The 22,321-nt window shown below is 44.9% G+C and overlaps 1 protein-coding gene across 1 annotated transcript in view; it reads left to right on the top strand.

Annotated features, from left to right (window-relative positions):
• Positions 1-22,321, top strand: part of LPP (LIM domain containing preferred translocation partner in lipoma) — a 254,599-nt gene that overhangs the window by 85,476 nt on the left and 146,802 nt on the right. The window contains exon 5 of the mRNA XM_058812127.1: positions 19,338-19,460. Within this exon, the coding sequence (XP_058668110.1) occupies positions 19,338-19,460 (123 nt within the window). The remainder of the gene's footprint in view (positions 1-19,337; positions 19,461-22,321) is intronic.

The raw sequence follows: 22,321 nt of genomic DNA, 5'->3' as shown, positions 1-22,321 counted from the left end.
TTACAATGAGGTGGCGAAGTTCTGGTTAAAAATCATGGGTCAGGAATAAAGAAGTCAGCTTTAGCAAGCTGTGTTTCCCAAGCAGGGAGTATTTCCATTCAAAACTTGCTGGGCTATTAAAGGATTTTTCCCATCCGGCTTGAATTAGGAGACTGATTGCCTTATGTTGTTGTGATGGCGGATGGGAGTGGAACCTTCCCAGAATGAATTGTTTTCTGGAATGGCCCTCTCCTTCCATGGACTGTGGAGAGACTTTAGGGCAGTAATCTGATCCTGAAAGTGCTTTGTTTAGATGCCTAAAATTAAGTGAAGCAAATAAGCCCTGGCCCAGGCTACAGTGATGTAATCGAGACCCTTTTCACCCTCTTTTTGCTGGCTTGGATCTTCTAGATTGGCCACCTGGATGAAAATGCAACTTCTAAGATGCATCAGGTGATGATGGCATGTCCAAAGTGAATATGGACGGGCCTTGAACACCTTTACAAGATATGAACACTTTTGTGCAGGTATTGTAGGTTTGCCTGGAGTGCCAGGTTTGTGTTTGCTCAGGCACATTCTGGAGAAATGCATTCAGACTTCTGGAACAAGGCAGTCAAAGTGGTCAAGGATTGAGGAGCTGATCTTCCCAGTGTCTTGTTAGCTGAGCAAAAGGAAGGCTGAGGATGGGTCTGCTTGCAAATTTGAAATACACTTGGGGAATAAACCTGCATTTCAGCTCTGTGTGGGTGTTTGTGCAGGAACAGGAGAGCCTGAGCTTGCCAGAAGTACCTCTGTGTTGGTGTTTAGAAATTTTCTAAGCTCTGGGGCTCCAAAGATCTGGAAGAGCCTTCTATAAGAAGTAGTGAGAACAAAGAGAGCATGGTCTAGGTTTGAGGCTGTTGGGACTTGTGTAACCACATATCCACACACATGGGGCTGCCCTTGATGGCCCTGGAAGAATTGTGGCAGCCCTGTATCCCTTGGTGGGTTTGAACATGAGAGTAGGCCAGCAGGCAAGCATTAAACAGAATTCAAAGGACCTGGCTTAGTTTCTGACCCTCTCACCAACTCTAGACTCACTTTGCCTGCTTTGTGCCTTGGGAAAAACAAAACATTCCCCTCCCTCATGGGCTTACTGGGATGGCAAAGCCTCAGCCTTTCCTTCAATGGGCACAGTGTTGGAAGCAGCCTTTGAGCAGGAAGGGGTTAATGGGGATTGTGTTCTCCCTTGCCAGGAAAGGCTGCAGCAGTCAGGGACATTGCCAAGTGCAGAGCATGGCTTTTCCCAGCCTTGGGGGAATGAAGTAATTCCCCAGCAAGTGTTGTTCTGTCTTTTATCTCTCTGAGAAGAGTGGCCCCTGTGGGAGCAGGGAGCTTCCAGAGCCCTGGGAAGCCGTGGAGCAGCAGCTCCTGGCAGAGGCAGGCACTGCCTGCATGGAGCAGCCTGGGCAGCAGGAAGGGGCCGTGGTGCCCCACAGGATTCCCCAGGGTCAGGCTTCCCCCTTTGCCCAAGGAGAGGGCCTGGTGTGTTTATTGAAAGGACCTCGCTCCTGCCATGGCTCCAGAAGTGTCCCTGAGCCACTCGAGGCTGTCACGGGGCTGTGCCCCTTGGTAGAGCCACTCAGCAGGACAGCTCTTCCCTCTGAACTCATGGGATTGCTGTTTGTCACACCCTTTCTCTCTGGCTTTATAGAACTGGGACTGGAGCTGAGTTCAGTGTTGGTTTTTAGCAAGAGCTTGCTTAGAGCAGGATTCCTTTGCATGGAATCCTGCTCAGTGGAAGGGGAGCCTAGCAGCTGTACCTGAGCAGTCCTGCCTGTCGCCATCCCAAATGCACTCTCATGCAGCACACAGAGCTCCCTGCCTTTCCCTGTCTTTCATCTGAGATCAGAGAGGTCACCTATTCCTCTCCCTTTTCCCTTCCATTTTCTGTAGGAGATCAGGAGCAGGCTAAAGTCAGGAGCCAGCAGGGTTTTGTGTTGCAAGATCAGCTCCTTATCTTTCAGGAGCAGCCAAAGTCATGCTGAAGCAAGATGTAAAGCCCAAGAGAGGAGGGAAAGGGCAGGTGGTGCTGGAGAAAGCTGCCCAATGCCTTTGTGCATCAAACACAGTAATTTTCTCAACTCTGGACAGGCGTTCTTGTGCTAAAGAAACGGAACAAATGGTGACTGTGTTCCTTCTGCTGTGAGGACATGGTTGTCATGAATCAGGGAGCTTGTGAACATGTGTTGTATTGGGCTGCAAGAGGCTGATTTTGCTCTCCAATGCCAGAACATTTAATTTCCATGCCTCAGTTTCCCCATTGCTAAATGTAAGCACCGGAGCAGCAGACTCAGTTCCTGAGCATTGCCCAGACCTGAGGCTGCTCTCTGGGTGGTTTGGCCCCTGTGGACCTGGTGAGAGCCCTCCAGATCTACTCCAGAGTTTGAAATTCCTCTGTTCCATCAAATCAGCCATTTTACACCAGAAATTTCTCTCTGGATAGTGCAGAGCTGATGACATCTTATGAAGTATGTGTGCTGTGGGGCTCCAGGTAAAGCTTTTTATACTAGGTGTTAAGTTGATGAGGACAGCAGGATAAATGTTTAGTTTATTATCAGTTTGTGTGTTACTGTTACCAGAGGGCTGAAAGCTGCACTGCTTATTGCAGTTTAGGCTGTAGCTTAAGAGCAGCAGTTAAAATAATACCCAGTTTTCATAGACCTGTTTATCTCTGGATCTCTATTTGGACAGTGGAACTGGCCACTTAGGATCAGATCCAAAAAGGTACTTTAGTATCTGACTTATGCTCTGATGGAAATTAGAGGAGGGCTGGATCATAAAATACCTTAGTGATAGATCTGGCATTTTCTTGTAATTTCTGTTTTCCCATCTAGATCTGTCATATTTGGATTCACAGCAGGGCTGTGGGGAGGAAAGGGGAAGGAAATTGAAACTTTTCTTATTAACTGGAATGCCTTTTTTTTTTAGAAAATTAAAAAAATAGGAAAGAAAAGGCAATATTTATTTTTAAAAGAGTGTGTTTGGGCTGGGGGAGAGTTGTGTTGGGAAGTTCCCCTTTGGCTGCAGCGGGGGAAGGCAAGGACTTGTTCCCAGAATGGTGCTGAGGGCGTGGTGGTGGCGTGTTTGACAAATAAGGACATGAGCAAAGAGCCTTTTGCCACGTTGGCCTGGGCTCAGTTTGAAAGAGAAAGAAAAAAAAAATTTTTGGACGGGAAGAAAAATGAAATCACTGTTTGTCAAAGGGAAATAGATAGATCTGGGAGGGAGGGAGGCAGACTTTTATTATGTTTTTGCCTTCTAGTTTCAAAACAGGCATCTGCCCAGGCCAGGGAAAGCCAAAGTGAGAAATTCTCATCAGCTGCCTCTCAAGCACCCTATTTGCTCACAAAGAGGGACCCTCACTCATGGCTCTGGTAATTTCTTCCTTCCTAGCCAGGCAGGGCTGCACAGCTGTGTGAAAAGCCAGTCCCTGTCCCATGTCCCATCCTTGTGAAGGCTGTCTCAGGAGTCATGGGTGCTATGGCTTTGAAATGACTGGTTCTATCTAAAGGGGAGGGTCAGAGCCCAGCATTTCATTTTGGGGCAGGATCTGGGTGGCTCAAGGCAGATGTGACCCTCAGCTGCCAACTTGCCAAAGGCCACCTTGAGCAAACATCCATTTAGAGATCTCTGCTAATTACCTGCATGTGCTGCATCTGCAGATGGGTCTGATTTTTTTTGGCATCTGAGATGCTGCCACAGCATGGGAAGGAGAGGATTGTGTTGAGCCGGGATGGCACCTCTCTCCCAGCAACCCCCAGCTGTTATCAGCATGGCTTTTATTGACAGGCCACAAAACTCTTGACAAAAGAAATACCACTCTCTTCCTGATAAGGAAGCTGTAGCAGGGAAAGTGCTTTGCCTAGGTCATCAGGCTGACCAGCAGCAGGCTAAAAATAAGACTGAGATCTCCTGTGTCCCAGAGCAATTCTGCCTGCTACATCCCAGAGCCTCATTACTGTAGTAACTGCAAATTAATGACTAAACACCATCAGTGCCTGAGCATAGGAACAATTTGGGATATATCATAGCAGATGTGAAGAAGTGGCTTTAGGTTGGGGGTTAAAGTGAAGGAAAAAATTGGACTTTGAATAGTTGCATGAAGTGCAACATAAGAATTTTAATATACCAGTTCTTGTTAAAACCATCTATGTTTGGAGGGGCTGCAGGGCTGCAGCTACATGGGCAGGGAACTATGCCCACATTCAGAGCTACTGAACTCTCCAGTGGTGTTGTCCTGTTGTGATGTGCAGAAAATCAGCCAAAGGGCTCGAGTTCCTCTTGCCAAGGAGTTTTGGAAGGGGAGAAGCTGCAGCGTGTTCTGGAGGCGTGCGTGCCTTCCTCTGTGAGGCTGTTCCTGACCTGTCTCACTGCTCCTGGGAGCTGGGAGAAGGTGGGAATGTGTTGATAGGAGTGAGAGCCTCATCCTTGCTGGGGAGAGGCTGCCAGGTGTTTTGTGTCTGACTCCGCTCCCCGTGAGCGGCGGCGGTGCCTCTGTGGGCTCTGACTCACTGGCTGAAGGAACAGCCAGGACACAGGAATTGGTTTTGGTTTTTGGTTTTTTTTTTTGTTTTCGTTTTGTTTTGTTTTGTTTTTTTAAAAGCTCACTTCTGAATTTTGGGTGCACATCTTGGCAAATAGCTGGGGAGGAGAGAGCATGAATTTTGCCATTGGGGATTGCTGCCTTAAATAGCTCATCTCCTGTTCAGTGGCTGGGCTCTGCCTGCTGGTGCTGGGCTTGCTTTAAATCACCTGCCTTTTAATGTGTGGAGAAGCTGAAAAGGCCAAAGAGAGCAGAACATGTGTTCAGCCTCCCTCTAGTGCTAGATTTTGTTAATCATCAGGATTAGTGGCCTGGTTGTAGGTGCTTGCTGGCAAGGAATGTTGGTACCACAGGGCAGCTCTCGCTGCTGGCAGGGCTGCCTGACTCCAGGAGGGATCAGTAACTCCCAGAAACTCTGTAAATAATGCCACAGTCTGTGTGCATTGCTTGCCATATGAGATCCAGCTTTTACAGATTTCTGACTGTGACTTCTAACCTGATTTATTAAAATCCATGTGATAAGCATCTGCCTTTTATCTAAATTGAAGCTGTGTCCAACAGTATAAATAAATTACCTGGTAATGTTAACCCTTTTACTCAAATCTTGGCTTTGAAGGAATGCTTTTTATCTGTTTCCTTTCTGCCTTCCTCATATGTTTGAGAAACAGGAATGTGCTGTGCTCTAAGTAAAAACTTAAACAGATAACATGTATGTTCTCTGAATGTTTAAATGCTCACTGGGTCTCTACAAGTCAGTAAGTGTTTGCTCTATAATAAGGGGATTTTGGTTCTAGGGTGAAAAAACTCAGTAATATAACATCTGTATATGTTGATGAATATTGGGATGCATGAGAGATAAAATGCATGCATTACTTATATGTGTATATATATATTTACACCCTATAGATATATGTATGAGAAATGAATCATGAGTGGGGATATAGAGCAGACTTTCACATTATTGGAAGCAAGCATGCACGTTTTATCCCTGCTGCTTTTCCCTCCCTTTTTGTGGGTAGCATGATCAGTAGATCCAGGATCACAAGAGAAAAGGAACACCGAGCACTTCTTTCAGGCAGCTCTTGATGCATCCCATCTTAAACACATGTTTATTTTACAATGCCAAACCACCTTCTATTTTAAATCTTTAATGAACCTCTGTTCCCATCCATGTAACTTTCCAATTCTTACTCTCTTCAGAAGAGACAAAGATGCTTATTATAAACCACAAATTTTACTAAAAGGGTAAACTGGAAAAGTTTTAATTGTGCAGTGTGAGCCTGCCATTCATCTCCCTGCCTGGCTATTAATATCTTGGCAATGTTATAATGCAGCACAGCCTTTAACAGCTGAACCTCTCAGCAAGGACTACAAAGTAAGCAAGGACCCAAACAGTTAACTGTGCTTATTATTGTCATCATGCTTATTACTGTGTTATTTAATGTATTTGTTATGTTACTGTTTAGTACAGTCACCCAGCACACAGGATGTGCCAGGACCTGCACACTTGTGCCTTCTTTGGCTGGGGAGCTCTGTGCTGAGGCTGGGAGATGCTTTCAGAGATGAAACAGGGCAGCTTTTGGTAATCTGCAATGCAGCAGGTGATGAGGTGAAGGAACAGAAGAAAGCAAAAGCCTGGTACAGGTCATGTGTAAATATGGGTATGGGACCTACTAAAAAGTCATGAGAGGAAACAGAAAGGTCAGAAATGTTGGTGCTTATGATGGTCAGAGCTGATCAAGGTAAATCCATCCCAGGTTAAGACACATGTGCCAGTTTGGATCCAGACAGAAGCCTGGGCTCCCCCAGTGCTGTGCCCAAGACTACAAACCCTGGTGGGCATCTCTTTGGTCCTGTGAACACATCTCTGAGGGACACACTGCAAATGATGGAGTCAGCCACAGCTGGCACCTGCAGAGAGCTTAATCTGTAACCTGGATTATACCCATGAGTAATAGAGACATGAATGTGGAAAGTAATAGTGGAGGCATGGAGAGCATGCAGAAAAAGCAGGCAGTTTTATTCTGTCACAACATGGCTGGTGACAGACCAAAAGCAAGCAAATACATCATTGTATCTAAGGTAGAATTATTTAAGCAGAGGGAAAATAAAAAGATAATGAAGATGTGGGAATTCTATCAAAGCATGAGCTGTGTGATGTGACAGAGTGAGATAACATGACCTATGCAGGAGAAGTTTCCATTCTTCCCATATCTGAGTGCTATTCAAGTCTGCTGTTGGGTTAACAGGTCCTAGGAAAATCTCTTGCAAGACAGGTTGCTCTTGTCTCAGATCCTGGTTAGCCTGTGTTGCATTAGGAAACTATAATGCAGCAGCAAGACTAAAACAGACTGTCAGTAACAAGAAAGAATGCTAAAAACTGCAGCAGACAAATTATTATGCCTCTTTTTGAAGCTGGCTGGGATTGGAAAAGGTGGTTTAGAAAGTCAGTCTTTCCGTGCATCTTGGGCATAGTGGTAGTCTGGAATGTGACAGAGCAGAGTCAGGTTCCCACCGTGGGTCTGGTGCTTTAAGTACTCTGGTGCTGTGCAGTGTAAAAGGAGCTTTGGTCAAACAAGATAAAAGGAAATAGAACTCTAGTGCTTGGGGAATCCAGTTGTGGCCTAAATTTGGTTTTAGAGCCCTGGAGTTTTTCAAAGAGTAGGGCAAACTTCATCCTATTTTTGATGAAAATTTTATCTGGCAGCAATGAGATGTGGATGTGGAGAAGTTGTGAGAGCATCTAATTTCCAAGAATGGAAGTGGCTGAAATGCAGGTTCCTGTCTCTGTTTTTCAGTTTCCATCACTGGTGAAAAACAGCTTCAGCTGCCATGAAGGGTGGTTTTGTTGTTAGAAAATGTTGCCTCTGTGGGGAGTGTGTGGCACAGTGAGCAAGCTGGAAGATGGTAGAAATACCAGTGAGAAATGTTGCAGCCAGAGGTGAAGGAATTTGTTCCAGACATGATTTTAAGTGTCTGCTGCCATAAAACTCCCATCTTTGAAGGACTGTTCTCCACAATTGTATTTTCCAGTTTGATTTGCTGATTAAAATGCAGGATGTTGATTAGCTTGAACACACAACAGGTAAGGAAAAGCATCTGGAAAACATCATGTGACTGCTTTAGTATTGGTTTTAATGGTGAGAGAAGTAAAATGTAAACATTTGGGAAAGCTGTAGCAACTCCCAAGTGTTGCTGAAGCCAATAAGCAACAAAGGTGCTTTACAAACTCCTGTCATGCAGCAGTCCTGAGGCACAGCTCCTTCCCTCTCCATCTCCACATTTCTCTTTTGCCATGGAAACTGCCTCATGTCATGTTAAAGGTCTGGCCTTCCTCCCCAGCTCCTGGGTTGCCTGCCCCTTCCTCCCCTGTCTCTGTCCCTGCAAACTCCTCCAGTTCAGCCCTGCAGTCCCCTCTGTGTGTTCCTGAAGATGCCCCTGCTGAGGGCTGCAGATACCCATGGATGGTGGTGGGGCTGCCTTCAGGGAGCAGCTGTGGTCAGTTCTGAGCTCAGGGGAGACACCTAGGTAAGGAACACACTTTCAGTGCAGGAGTTTGGCTTCTGTGGTGTGTTGACCCCAGCAGAATTACAGTTAAATGCTGTTTTCCTGAGGTCTGATGTGTGCTTTTCTGAAGCGTGAATTCTAATTGAAAGACATCACTTCACGTTCATTTATCTGTATGCGGACAATATCAAACTTCAGAGCTCACCTAGGAGGGATCTGCACAGTGGATTCCATTTTAGGCCAGCACAAATTATTGTTCAGCTTTCTGTGTGATTTGGGTGTCCCTTTTCTTCACTCCTAAGTGTTCCCACTTAGGAGATGTGTAGAATGTAGGGTGTCCGAACAAGACAATTGTTGGTAAAAAAGAAATGACCCATGGTCAGCCAGCCAAATCCAATACCTGACACACAGCCTTGAAGGGAATGTAGAAGTGAGTCTAATGGTTTGGAAAATGAGATTGCAAATTTTGTGAAGGCAAGAACCTTCTTCAGTGAGTCAGACTGTGGGGTTTGCCCAGCTGAGCCCTGCCTGCCCCATGAACTGCAGCCACTGACCACCCCAAAAACGTGCAGACTGAGGCAGAGTCCAGATTTTCCCCTTCTCAGCTTTGAGACATACAGTAGAATTTTACAATGATTCATTTCCTCAGAAGCCAAACCCAAGCCATTGACTTTCATGTAGTTTTACACATCCATTTTGCTGACATTTTGCCAGGTTCTCTGGGAATCCTTGCAAACATTTTGGCACTCACCCCTTCTATTACAGCAAAACAAGCAAACAAACTGAGAAATATGTTATATGTTTAATTTCTGGACTTAGTGCTTACTCAGGCTCTGAAAATTGACCAGCCAGTTTTAATTTTACTTTTTTCTCATTAGTGATTTCCTAATAGCTTCACAGCCCATGCTCAGAAATGCTTTCTCAAATTCAGAGAAGCTTGGCTGTATGCTTAAACTTCATTAAAGTTGATAGAACTTAAGCACACGTGTAAAATTAAGCATATGCTTATGTTTTATACAGTCTTTTTGCAGGTGACACAAACAGCTGCATATGGGTTTCCAATATGTGATTAAATTCCAAAAGGAGTTTTTAAAAACAGTTTTAGTCAACCTTAATTTTCTGAAATTGGTAGCTTTAACAAAACCTATCTTTTTTGATTTAAATTGCCTGAGACGTGTGCCTTTTAAAAAGCTCTTTATTTAACTGTCACAATATGCAGTCTTGTGTGGGATAGAGTTTGTTCATGTAAATTTAATTTCCAGTTAAACTGGTGCAAACACAGAGTGATGTCAGTAGATCTTTATGGACTGGCAGAGCTGTTTCTTTCTCACCTCTGCCGAGGTGGGGGCCAGGCAGAGCCATTAAATTGTCAGCTGTGCCCTTCTGCCTCATGCAGATCATAAAGCTTTGCCTGGTCACCCAGGGAGACCAAAGGCATCCAGCCTTGAGCCACAGACATCAAGGGGGGGAGAAATCTTGGAAGTTTGTTTTAACATTTAATTGCCAGCAGTATTACACAGAAATTAGTATCTCTGTTATTTCTAAATGGAATTTCCCTAGCTTTGGCTTCCCGACTGCTGTGTGTTTTTTTTCTGTTTTGCTAGATTGGACAGTCTTGTGGTATCTGGCGTTTTCATTCTGTGAAACTGTTTAGTTATTGCCATCGAGCTACTCAATCTCCTTCATAGATGAAACCAAGTGAGTTCTCTTCGTGTCTCCTTTTCATCTGTTTTCTGCTTTTTTGGGGCATCTCAGATTCCTAAGCTACTGCCTCCCATGCTGGACACGGTATGTCACTGCCAGACTCACCACAAGTGTTGAAAGAAGTAAAATCACCTTCAGCTCTGCGCTTTCTTGTGCCTGGTGGGAGATGGTGTTTGGTGTGGTTTTCCCCTCTGGATATGAATGCAGCGTCGTGGGGCTGGGTGTGACAGATTGCCTTGTGTGCAGGTGTGTGCAATTTGTGGCTTGTCAGACACATGCCATGCTGTCCGAGGCATCCTCCTCTTACCTCTTTTCTCATGCCAGAAAAGGAAAGATGAAGATCAGGACTTGGCCAGGATGTGAAGATGAAGGGAATCTTTGCTCTTTCATATCACCAATGGATCTTTTGAAAATGTAACATTCGTGTCATATGAATCAGTGGGAACATCTTCCGTTATTGCAAGGGACAGCTAATGAGATATTTGGTTTCTACATTGATTAAACTTTGCAGCTGTATTGGGGTAATTGGCTGCTCTTTGGTTATGGTTCCCCTTGGAGGCAGATGATGAAATATCCGCTACATTCTTCTATTTCTCAGTTTTTCTGTAAGCAGCAATGCTCTGTGGGGAAGATCAGCTCTGCTTGATGGCTAATTAGACATTAATTTGTGACTATATTGGAGCAGATTTTAAGTTGGTGGGGGAGTGGACAAAGAAAGGGGAAACTTTTAACAGTCACCATAATTGTCAATAATGAGTCCTAATGTAATTGCATTAACTAAAAGAAAAGGGATATATTCCCTGCTGCTGTAAAGTTAGTTAAAGTCAGTGAAAGTCATTCTGGGCCAAAAAAACTTGATGACCAGCTGTTCTTGCCCTGTGGACAGACAGGTAGTACTGTCTTGTCCAAAGTGTAAAGAAAAAATTATATATCCTAGTTCTCTTATTGTATATTCGGCTGATGAACAGGAATGTTTCACAAATTCAATTTAATTCCCAAGGACGAGCAATTGTAACTCCACCCGGAGAGTATTAAATTGCCTTAATGGAAAAATAAGCTGGTTTTATTCTCCCCCTTCTCTCCCCACCTTCCCCATTCAGTTTTCAAATAACTTTATGTGCCTCCTTAGTTTATTAATACACTTCTCATCTTGCTGCTGATTTTGCATCTGGTAGCACTTAACACAGACAAGACTCCCAAAGCTTTTGATCAGACATGTTAAGTAAACTCTCAGGACTGTCGGGTCTGCTGCTCTGGCAGATGTTGGCTTGTGGGACTCCTCCTCTCTCTTCATCCCCTGGCTGTTCCTTATCAAATCCATCCTGTTGCTTTCATGTGCTGAGGATTGTGGTGCCTTTCCCCACGTATTCCCTGGCCCACAGCATGGACATCCTCTGGTCAGCTGAAGGGCATTTGTTGTTTTGCTGTTTTTTGGTGTGGAGCCTAGGGAAGCATTGCACTTTTAAAAGCCCCATTTAGCCAGCCTTAACATTTCCAGGACTTCCTTCAGTGAGCAAAACAAAACAGTGAGGAGCCCACAGAAGCTGGTTGCAGGTTTATGTGCCCAAGGTGGAGGTGCCAGCCTGTGCTGCAGCAGGGAGCTGGGTAACACCATCCTGAGGCTGAGGGGACTGGACAGCACAGGACCTCTGTGTTGGCATCTCCAGTTCCAAGGCTCCTACAAACACACTCCTGGGCTGCAAGGAGAATTGTTGAGTGCTTTTTGCTGCATCTTTTTTATTCCTGTTGCATAATTGCCTTCTGTTGTCCTCAGGGGTGGCAGAGGGACAGGGAATATTGCAGATCTTCTCGTGGTCCATTGTTCATGTCCCATCAAATCAATCAGTCATCCACTGCTGGCGTTTGATCCAGGGTTTCAGCAGAGTGTGCCCCAAGGCCGTGGATCCTGTTGGCTAAACTTCTGTGATGCCCTTCCATCCTTTTTTATCTCTGCTCATTCATCTAATATCTGTGGCCAATTCTTGAGAACTCTGGCCTTACCACAGGTGTTTGAGGCAAAATCTTCCCCCTGGTGTTAGGGGCAGGAGCTGCTGGAAGGGAACATAGTCCTGGATTGCTCTACTGCTCATCCACACTGGTGGCATCCTGCCCCCACCGATGAGCTGGTGTCGGGGCTGGGGCCCTGCTCAGGATGAACAGGGAGCAAGAGCTTATTAAACAGTGGTGGAAGATGACCACAGGCCCCACTGACCCACGATCCAGTTGCTAGCCACGGCAGTGGCTCAGACCCAGCCATGTCATTGGAAATCAGGGCCATCCTGCAACACAATTGCAGCTGGAGCTTGAAGGGCTTGGACAGGGGTTTGTTGTCTCCTGGCATGTTTTGTCAGGTCTTGGATGGCAAATGCAGAGAATGAAAAGTCCTTTAAGGAGCTAGCTTGGCCCAAGGGATTAGTGTCTTCATCTGGTGGCCTGGAAACTTGGTTGTAGATCTGAGTTTCAGCACCTTGCTCCCACCCCTCTGCCTGCATTCTGGTATCTAATTGATAATAAACTCCTTGGGACAGGGATGTTTCCTAGGTATTGTGTGAACAGTGTCTGTCACACTGATCTCTAGGGAAATATAAATCTCTATTATCATACAGATTCATAACTACAACAAAGTCTTTGGCTTTTTTTTTTTTTTTTTTAATCTGTGCATCCCAGGAGGCTGAGTGCAGATGGCTGTAATTTCTGTTTTCTCTGCTAGAAGAAAGGAAGGAATGGGTTTCCAGGTGTTGGGCCAAACCCTGGCACCTAGGGCTGTGGTCAGTTATTTACCTGCAGAGACTGGAATGTACCCTCCAGCAGATGTGACTCCCAGCAGGTGTCAGAAGGTAGATAGAAAACACAGAGAGAGACTTCATATGAATGTCTCTAGAGCCAAATCAATCACTAGTGACCAGAGAAAAATGTAAAAGGGAAGCACAGAACATTTTATATTTATTGTGTGTCTTGGAGTTTTCTTCCATGAGTTTCTCCTGCTGCTTTTGAAGTCTGTGTAAGCTCATAGCAACCACAGTGTCTTGCAGCAGAAATAGCTCTGCAGCCTAGCAGTGTGTTGTGTGACAAAACACCTACCCCTTTTCCTTTGTTTTGAGACTGATGCCTCCTAGTTTCATGCTTTCTTGTTATCTGCCTTATCTGTATTTTTTCTTTTTAAAAATGTTTTATTATTTGTCCTTTTCATAAGCTTTTTACACCATGGTGAGTTTTTAAATCAGCTGTTAAGGTTTTGCTAGGTGTCTCCTAGCAATGCTTAACAAATAACTTCCCTTCATCTGCTTGTTTGTTTGCCCCAGCTGAAAGCCCATGCAGTTCTTTACCACACCTTGTTGCTTCAGAAATGAGTTCAGTCTGGATACCCAGTACTATCTGTGTTTTCCATGACTGGAGAAATTAATTGTGGGACTGTGGCTACCCCAGACTAATTGCTGTAGGTGTGGCTGAGCACAGCTTCCTTTACCCCACTGTGCCTTCTGCAGTTTGCTGTGGCGCAGCTGCTGGTGTGAACTTTGCCAAGGGAAGGTATTTGGCACATTCCCTGGCCCTTTTTGGGACCATATAGGCTGGTGTGTAGTAGATGATCACCCCCACCCTGTTCAAGTCCTATTCCAGGTAGGCCTGACCTGCCTCTTTACAGTGAAATCTTCAAAAGTGGCTGGAGTCAAAGAAACACTGCTCAGTTAAATGACAGTGGCATCTGAGAGGCACCAAATGGTGCCTTCTTTAAACTTTTGAAGTGTTTTCCTTTGGTCCTGCTAATATCCAGCAACACAAACCAGGTAAAACTATTCTGTGCCTGAAAGAATGAAAGAGCAAGGGGAAAAAATAAATCAAAACCTAACTTCCTTTTGGCTTTTATCCTTGATGTCATCAAAAGACTCAAAAGGATATTTCAGGCCTGGCTTCAGCCTGATGGAACAGCAGGGAAGTTCTTTTCTATTAGATCCTTGATACAATCACATCTGGTGAAATCACTGTGGTCACATCTGCTGAAATCTTCCATCATTTCAGATTTGTTTCAAAAGACTTAATCTTTCTGTTTTTAAAGGGCACAACTTCTTTTCCAGCCCTCCTTGGTGCCTGGGACAGAGATTAGGCATCCATCAGGGATCTCAGCCCCCCGGATGCTGCAGTCAGCCCTTTTCTCCATGTGCCTGTGTGGGGGGACAGTCTTTTGGGGCTGTTTAAATTTACATTAGAAAGAAAGAAAAAAAATGTTTACACTTGTCTGTAGGCTTAGGGAAGAATAGACACAGCAGCTCTTAAGGGTGCTTCATATTCCTGATAGATGCCCTTCAGTGTGCGTCTTTTTTGCCACTGCAATGTCTTTTGGGGCTTTAGATGGCTTTTGTGACCTTGGAAAGAAGAATGAATAAGAGACGAGGTAGCAAGGGTGTGTGTCTGAAAAGAACCTTGCCTCTGGCAGTGATATTGTTAGAGAAAGTGCAAAGAAAGGAAAAAAAAGGAAAAATTAAGCACAAGTCCCAGCCTGAAGTGTATCAAGACTGAATCACTTCCTTTCTTCTTCCTGGTTAACATTTCTCACAGTCTCTTCTTGTCAGTACAGTGGATACTATTGACATCAAACACTTCTCTGTCCCTCACCTGTCCCCAGCTAAAATAGAAAGTAAGAACTGCATCCTTCTTGCTCTGCCTGCATCTCTGTCTCAGCCCGGTGCCCAAGGCCATGGAGCATAAGGAGAGGCTCACTCCTGTTTTGTGTGCCCTTCCCACCACCTCAGTGCCTATCCCAGCGTGCAGAGTTTGGTGGGTGGCTGCAATTGGTACAGCCTGGTAAAAGCAGGCAGTGGGCACTGAATTCATCATCTCTACCACCTCATCTGTGGCTCACTGGCTTTTACTGGGGAAAAGACAGTAAAGTCTTTAAGGGCTGAAGTCCTTATGTACCATCTACTCACTCACAACTACTGATTTGCCTAAATTCCGCTTGCTCCTCTTGCGACCTTTGTCCTTCCCTTGCCCCAGAAGGCTTTTCTGCTTTTCCCTGTTCTTGGATGTGTAAATGCAACAAGTGTTGATGTGTTACAGCTCAAAGAGAGCTCCCAAGCACCTCAGGCTAAAACCAATGTACCAGGAGCAGAAGGCACTGTGGGCCCCCAGCTTTGTTTTGAGTCATTAGCTGTGACCTTTCCTAACATCCATGGTGCTCATCTCCAGTTTTCACTTGTGAGTTGGGAGGTTATCAGTGACCTGTGATAGCACAGCGTGTGGAATGAGCTGATGTACAAGAAAGGTTGTGTGTTTAGCTGCAGCTCTGCTGTCTTGGAGGTGTCTGCACAGATAAACCAGCACTACATTTCCCACAAATGACAGCTCACCTTCCAGGAACACAGTTCAGAGGATGAGCTGGCCGCAGCACTCAGGAAACATGTGCTGAGCTTGACCTCTGTTAGACAAGACTTTTGAGGTGTATGAGAGATGGTGGATATTGATGCTGGAAATTTGCATACAATGAGCAAAGTCAAATAACCAAAGTATTCAGGAGTTTGGCCATTGCCTTGTGCTGGTAGAAGATACACACTGGGGCTCTGGAGTTGCTTGTAGCCCACCACCCATATCAGCAGGACACTGCTGCAAAGCCACACTCCGTGTTTCCCTGACACAGCAGCACCACCTGGCACCAGCAACTGGCTGAGAGGCCAACCTGGCAGCCCACATGGCATCTCTCATCTCAGGGCTAATGCCTGGCCTGAGCTACAGCCCTGCAGGGCAGAAAACACGGCATGGAGAGAGGGGAAAACAGAGTAAAAGAAATGGCTGGGCCTGGGTAGGGAAAGGAATTTGGAGCAGGAGGTGGGAAGGACATCTGGGAGCCAGATTCTTCTCTGTGAGCCCACTGCAAGGAGCTGGCTTGGTTAAACGAGAGACATTCTTGTTCCTCTGCTGAAAGCGGCAAAATATGTTAAGAGAAGGTGATCTAGGGTTGTGGGAAGAGGTGACATCTAGGGAAATCATTGTGCTTTTCATGTCTTTTAGCTCAGGGAGTAGTCTTACAACTCTTTTAGCGCAGTGAGGCAAAATTTGAGACCCTGTGTTGACCTCTGCACTGCATGTTCTATGATGAATGTTTGTTGGAGTGGTGTGGGGGACCTGTGGCACTGACTGCTGTTGGCTTGTAGGATTAGCAAAAGTAAAGCAAATTTTCATCTGAGCAGAATGGGTTGATGGGGCTCAGGAGTGGATTACCATCAGAGCTGCTCTGAGCTGCACACCAGGAATTCAGGGCAGACAAACAAGCCAAGCAGTGAAGCTCTCTGCTGTTTTTCTCTCTTTTGACTCAGAGCAGGGGCTGAGCCAGGGGATAGGAGTGTAGGCGTTGCAGAAGTTCACGTGAGTGGATAGTCTCTGGCATGAGTAATCTGTTGGACTGGGTTGGCTTACGTTTGCTTTTTGTCGAACTCACGTTGGCTGAGCCAAAGATAGCATTCTTTTTCTTTTTAAACCCATTTTTCCATATTCTACTGGCTGGAAGAGGGGGCGCAGAAGCGACATGTTTGCAACAATGCCATAAATCCAGACAGAAATAGAATTAGCAGTTCCCTCTGGTTCCGGTGTTTGTATCTGTGGGGCTCTGAGCTAAACCAGCCCGGGCTCCTCGCAGCAGAGCTGTGTCTGTGTGAACCTGTTGTGCCTTGGGACCTGGAGCTCGGGTTTTGTTCCAGAACAATACCATAAAACTTTTACAGGAACGTCATGACAAAGAGCATGGGAAGAGGAATTGCTTAACCCTCTCTTGCTGAAGTTGGTGTTGCAAATGCTCCGGTTTGCCCACGCAGCAAATCCTTGGGTTGGATATTGAGCACTCTAGGGAGAGAGAAAATTCAAGATTTGTGGGGATGGGGAAGAAAAAGCAACCACAAACCTGTCTTTGTGAGGATTACCATTTCCTAAATGTCTTTAAAGTCCATTTCTGCCCCAGTAGGCCCTGGCATACATCTGTAGTGTCAGTTGTTGGCACTGTTGCACTGCATTATGTTCCTGCATTTTAGAGTTGGGCTCTTAATCTATGTTGATTATGTTTTAATTGAATAAATAAATCAGAGCCCAGAATCAATAGAGATGCTTCTGTGCTGTTTTATTTTATTTTTCTAGGTTTCCTAAGGACATTTAACTTTTACAACCTTATAACTTGTTCTGCAGCATTTGCTAGTCAGCTATTGCATAATTGTTCTGGGGAATGAGAACCTGGGAATAATATGGCCCAGAAATGCTAGGAAGCAGAAATGAAATTGGCTGATCTCATCTGCCACCATCCCATCTCTCCAGGGTCAGGGTACCAAGCAGGTCCTGTGTGGACTCTAGTGTTATCCCTGGGTCTACCAATGGCTTGATTTATCACCTCACGTGTTGGGGCCTTGGATGCCCTTTGCATCTCCCCTCTCCTTTCCAGGCTGAGTTTTGGCTGCTTAGCTTCAAAATTCTCTGGAGTGCAGCAATCACAGATTTTCTGTTTGAGAAGCCTGTGGCAGTTACAGGCCAACAACTGGAAGATGAAGAAAAACCAAACAAGAGCCATGAAGTGGAAAAGAAGTTGCACTTCTGAAGATTTAAAAATCCAGGTGCCTGTAGTTAGCCAGGAGTAATGATCTGGGCTAATTCCTGTGAAAAATATTTCTTTTTTTGAACAATGGTTTGGATGGAAAGACTTTGGCTCTATGATAAAAATAGGCAAGAAGAGTCGAGTTTGTAAGTATTTTCTAACCTGACTCTCAGCCTTTAAATGGTGTGTTTGTGCATAAGCCACACTGGAACTTCCATTTTCTTATTAGTCAAGCCAAATATATTGTAATCCAATAAGATTTAATAATCATTAGGTACTAATGGATGCCCCGGCATGTATAGGTTTGGCAGATCAGAGGCTGCCTACTTTGCATAGCTTGTCTCTCTTTGACCAACTTGCCATGTATGTGTCAGATTGACTGGGGAGTTCTTTAAAACAGGTAATGATCGACTGCTACTAAAATGAAATTTAAATGAAAACTGTCTGGAACAGCTACTGAGCCAAAGGAAAAGGCAAGCTTTTGGCTTGGAAAATTGAAGTGACTTGGTGAGAGTGAAGGCAAACAGAGCTAGATTGTCTGTGGGAAGGTGCTAGTATATTCTGAACAGTTTTTGCAGTTGAAATTAGGTGAGCTGTTAGGTAATTCTTTAGTATTTTTATTATTGACATTGTCCAGCTCTGAATGAGCTCTTCTGCACTGAACTCTGTATTTGCATGTCTGCAGACTCTGTCCTGTCCAGGGGATTTGCAGATAAGTAAGACATGGAAGACAACAGAAGACAACTCAGGTTGAGGAAAGACTTTCAGTGTAATAGTTCACTTGACTCAAGAACTTTGGTTTCTGTGGTGGCCTGGCTCAGTGGGGCTAGCCCCTAGCACCGAATTTGTCCATGGCACAGATCCTCAGCTGGTTTTCTTAAATTTCCCATTCCTAGTGAGGCTGCCTATTTCCCAAAGCACTGCAAACATTGAGGAGGATGTTTCCTAGCCTTTACCTACTTTGTGTCCTGCTGAGAGGTCCCACTGTTGGGTTGGGCTGTACTGCACAGAGATCCTTCCTAGAGGTTTTGGACTAGGTTGTTTTATCAAAAACAAAGCATGTGAATGAGTCCTCTTTAAAATTGCTTATTCTAACAGGGATTGCAGTGCTGCCCTTAAACAGTGGGTTGAGGGTCACATGCTCTGCTCTGGTACTGAGTTCTGGGTTTTACTTTTTGAGGTGGGTGATGGTGGTGAAAATTCACATCTCTTCCCTTCCAAGTGAGTGTCCCTACCAGCCTGGGTACAAATGGGCGTGGGCTGTTTTGAAAGCAGAAAGAAAGAAAAAATTGTTAAATTAGAGTCCTTGGCTGCATGTTGGCATTTGCTCTGGGCATGGGCTTTCCTGCAAAAAAGCCTTTTCACAAGGACCTTACTTATGTTATTTTGTGGCTGCTTGTTGCAAATCACCACCCTTCACCTTCAATCTGCTAGAAATGGATTGAACTTTTTCACTCCTCCTTGAAGGAGCTCATTTTTCAGATGAAATTTGTGAAGAGGCGTTGAATCAGACAGGTACACATACCAAGAATTTATTTAAAATAAGAATAGGTGCACGTGGCCAGTCACTGGTTGCTGTGGTTTGTAGCTCTGTTCTGTTTGTGTTTTGCTCTTGGGATCCAGGTGCTCCAAGCCTGTTCCCAGCTTTGTCCTTCCAGACAGGTATCCTTCTATAAAGCATCTTCTCCATCTTTTGGTGTGGGCATTGTCCTGCCTCTTCAGCTCAGCAGCAGATTGCTGAATTGCTAATCCTCCAAGTCAGTCTTACACAATGGGACCCTTGTGGCAAATACGTGAAGAAAAGCCCCAAAGCAGCATAAATTCCTGTGAGATGGAAGCTTGCTGTTAGTTCTGGAGGGAGCTATAGGATTTCAGCATGTTTGTCCCTGCAACCCAAGAGTTATTGCTGGGCATGGGTGCAGCTCCATGAGGACAGTAAGAAACCATGTGCCAGGCCAAGTGTTTTGAATAACTAACTTTTCTTTCTTCTTTAAGGTGAATCCTGGTGGCAAGACCCTTGAGGAGAGGCGGTGCAGTTTGGATGCAGAAATTGACTCTCTGACCAGCATCCTGGCCGACCTGGAGAGCAGCTCTCCGTACAAACCTCGGACTCAACAGGTTAGCTGCACATTGCGTAAACACAGAGTGGGAAAGGGGCCAGCATCGACTTCTGGAGTCAATTTGCTAAGTGCTTGGTATTTGTTGTGAGAAGGCCAGCCAGTTCCTCCTGATAGCATCCAGATGTGGCTGTCAATGGGGAGAAGGGCGCAGCTGCTCTGAGGGGGCACCGGCTCAAAAGCTGCCGCACCTCTGAGCAAAGGGCCTCTGATCCGATTGTCAGATTGCCTCAGAGATTGTTAGAAAAATACTTGCAAAAAATGGCATTTCATTTGCCTCAACTCTCAACCAACAATGACTCGTGAATTAAAACCTTCTCGGTTCACAAGGACTTTTGTGCTTTTATTTTCTTGTTTTTCTGTTCTGTTAATTTTTGTCTGTCGCACTGCCAGAAGGATCCAGATATCCCCATCTCATGAAGTGGCTTGGATCAGAGCTCAGCTGTCAGGGTGGCTGTAGCCCAGCAAGGCAGACTGGAATTCGCACTTCTCTGCTGTGTCTAGACGAGGACTGCAGGGGTGACAGTGACTTGGCTAATTTTTGTCACTCATCTAGGTAGTGCTTGAGTGGAGCTATTTGAGTTCTGGTGAGATGTCATCTGTTTATCAGAGGAAGTGGTGACACCCCAGTGGCAGTTTTAAAAGGACAATTCTTGTGATCTCATAAAATCATCCTAGATATGTTTGTGCCTTGTCTTTCCTTCCTAGTCTCATGACTGGTCTCATTTCTTACATGTGTGTGGGTCTGTAGGCTGTATACAGCTAGATGTATGCTGTATTTCTTTTAGTGAAGCCCCAAAAGTCCAAAGTATTGAAGGGATAAGTCAGTGATGGGTGCACACTCACTACCCATACAAGCCTTCTCTTTGGTTTGTCTTTTTTTGGTGGTTTTCATTGCTCCCTTTCTTTTAAGTAACTGAGAAGTGATACCTTTGGAGCAGAACTAAAGTAGCGATTGGATTCTCTTTAGATTTGCTCTTCTTCAACTCTGCAAATGGAGCAAAAGCAGAGCAAAATCAGATTTGTGCTCTTTTGAAAGTGTCCCCCTGCACCCAGAGGCTTTGAGTTTCCATCCTTTCTGCAGGGACCTCCCTATAAATTTGGCTTTAATTCTAGTGGCTTGTGCACAGTTAATTGCATAAACTTACAGACTTGTCCTTGAAAAAAAGTCTAATTTGGGTTAGTCAGTCAAAAAGATCAACAATGTAAACCAGATACAATTCAGCCCTTTTTCCAGTGGGTTTCTGTTGTTGTGATAAATGAGATGAGTTCTGCTGAGACACTGTGGTGAACAACCAATGTTCCGTTTGTTAGCACGGGCCAAACACACACCAGTGCACACTGTTACTGGGGAATGCTTTACTCAAAATGCTGCTAGAGTTGGGTGAAAGAGATCTGTGCTCCCCATTTCCCTCAGCAATGCCCACAGTCAGCTCTGACATCTTTGTGGGCACATGTAGCTTCTGTACCCATTTCATGGAGCATCTACAGTTTGCTGACAATGTTGCTGACTGTTTCCTGATGCTTCTTCCTTTGGGATCTGGGGTTCTGTGAATAGGTTGTTTTTTTCACTTTTATTTTATGCCTTTACCATTAAAAGAAAAAAATTTAAAAATCAGTGTCCAGTAACAATGTCCAAATGCAAACTTCTGCAGCTGTATTTGACTTTGGAGGATTTGAAGTAATAGCCTAAGTTTGGGATTTGATCTGACTTCCTAAGTTCATCGCCTTCCAAGATGATGCGCTCATTCCCCTTCATGCAGATGCTTGTTCCCATGGCTTTCTGCCACAACTTGGGTGAGGGCTCTGCAGACTTGTCACCTGCTCCCAGGTGTGCTACACACTGTGTGGCCTGGTGGGTAGAAGAAGCTGAGCTCCATCCCTGGGATCAAATCCCAACTTGATTTGTTCAGTCTATCTGACTTCCCACCATCTCCTGGTTAACGTAATGATGTCCTGTGAAAAGTACTGCTACAGCAGCTTCTAACTAGAGCTGTTAGAGAAAGAAAATGCCAGAGTTGGATGTATCATCTACTGTAATTAAAGAGTACTCAGACAAGTCCTTGAAAGGTGGAACTAGAACGTAAAGCTTTGATATTTTCCTTTGTTTGATCTGTACTAAGTATTAAAACTGGTGAGTCATTTGATGGTCTTATAGTAGGATAATAGATTAGGCTGCAAATTGTAAGGTACTTACTCAGAACATCAGCACATTTATTGGATTACACCTTAGCTGACCTTCCCAAATTTATCAGGATAATGGCTGCAGATAGGAAAAAAGAGCTACGACTTGTTTTCAGAGAAAACGTTTTCAGTTGTGCTTACGTGGTTAAAGCATTATAATAATTTTATAGGAATACCTTGCCCTTGGGGATACTCCTGTTCTTGAATAAGAGAAATTTTATTGTTACATTTCTTTTTCATATTATCTTCAGGACAGCTTTAAAGCAACATAAGATAAATCATAACAGAGTCCTCTCTCACTGGAGCAGGAGTGATAGCAGGGTAATGACAAGCAGTTTATTTAACATACACTTCCCATTGGCATGAATTCACACAAAGGGAAGCTCTTTTGATCCTTGGTAAGGGTTCAAGATTGCAAAGGCACACACTGCACCAGAGGTGCCCCTGACACTGAGGGATGTAATGTTTTTCAGAAAGGATGGGTCAACATCAACCCCAGACACTGTCCCTCAGCCCTTGCTGTTGAGGACATGGGTGAGTGTGAATCTCTGCACCATCCCTGCATTGCTTACCTGGGTGTTGCTCTGGTGGCATTTTTTGTGTGCTGGGCGGGTGACAAGGACACTGCCATGAGCTGAAAGTGACCACCATTAACAGAAGGAGGGAGAGAGTTTGGCC

This window comes from Ammospiza caudacuta, chromosome 11, assembly GCF_027887145.1.
Source record: "Ammospiza caudacuta isolate bAmmCau1 chromosome 11, bAmmCau1.pri, whole genome shotgun sequence".
Taxonomy (NCBI): Eukaryota; Metazoa; Chordata; class Aves; order Passeriformes; family Passerellidae; genus Ammospiza; species Ammospiza caudacuta.
The sequence above is the reverse complement of the archived record's forward strand: the minus strand, read 5'-3'. Positions and strand labels throughout refer to the sequence as shown.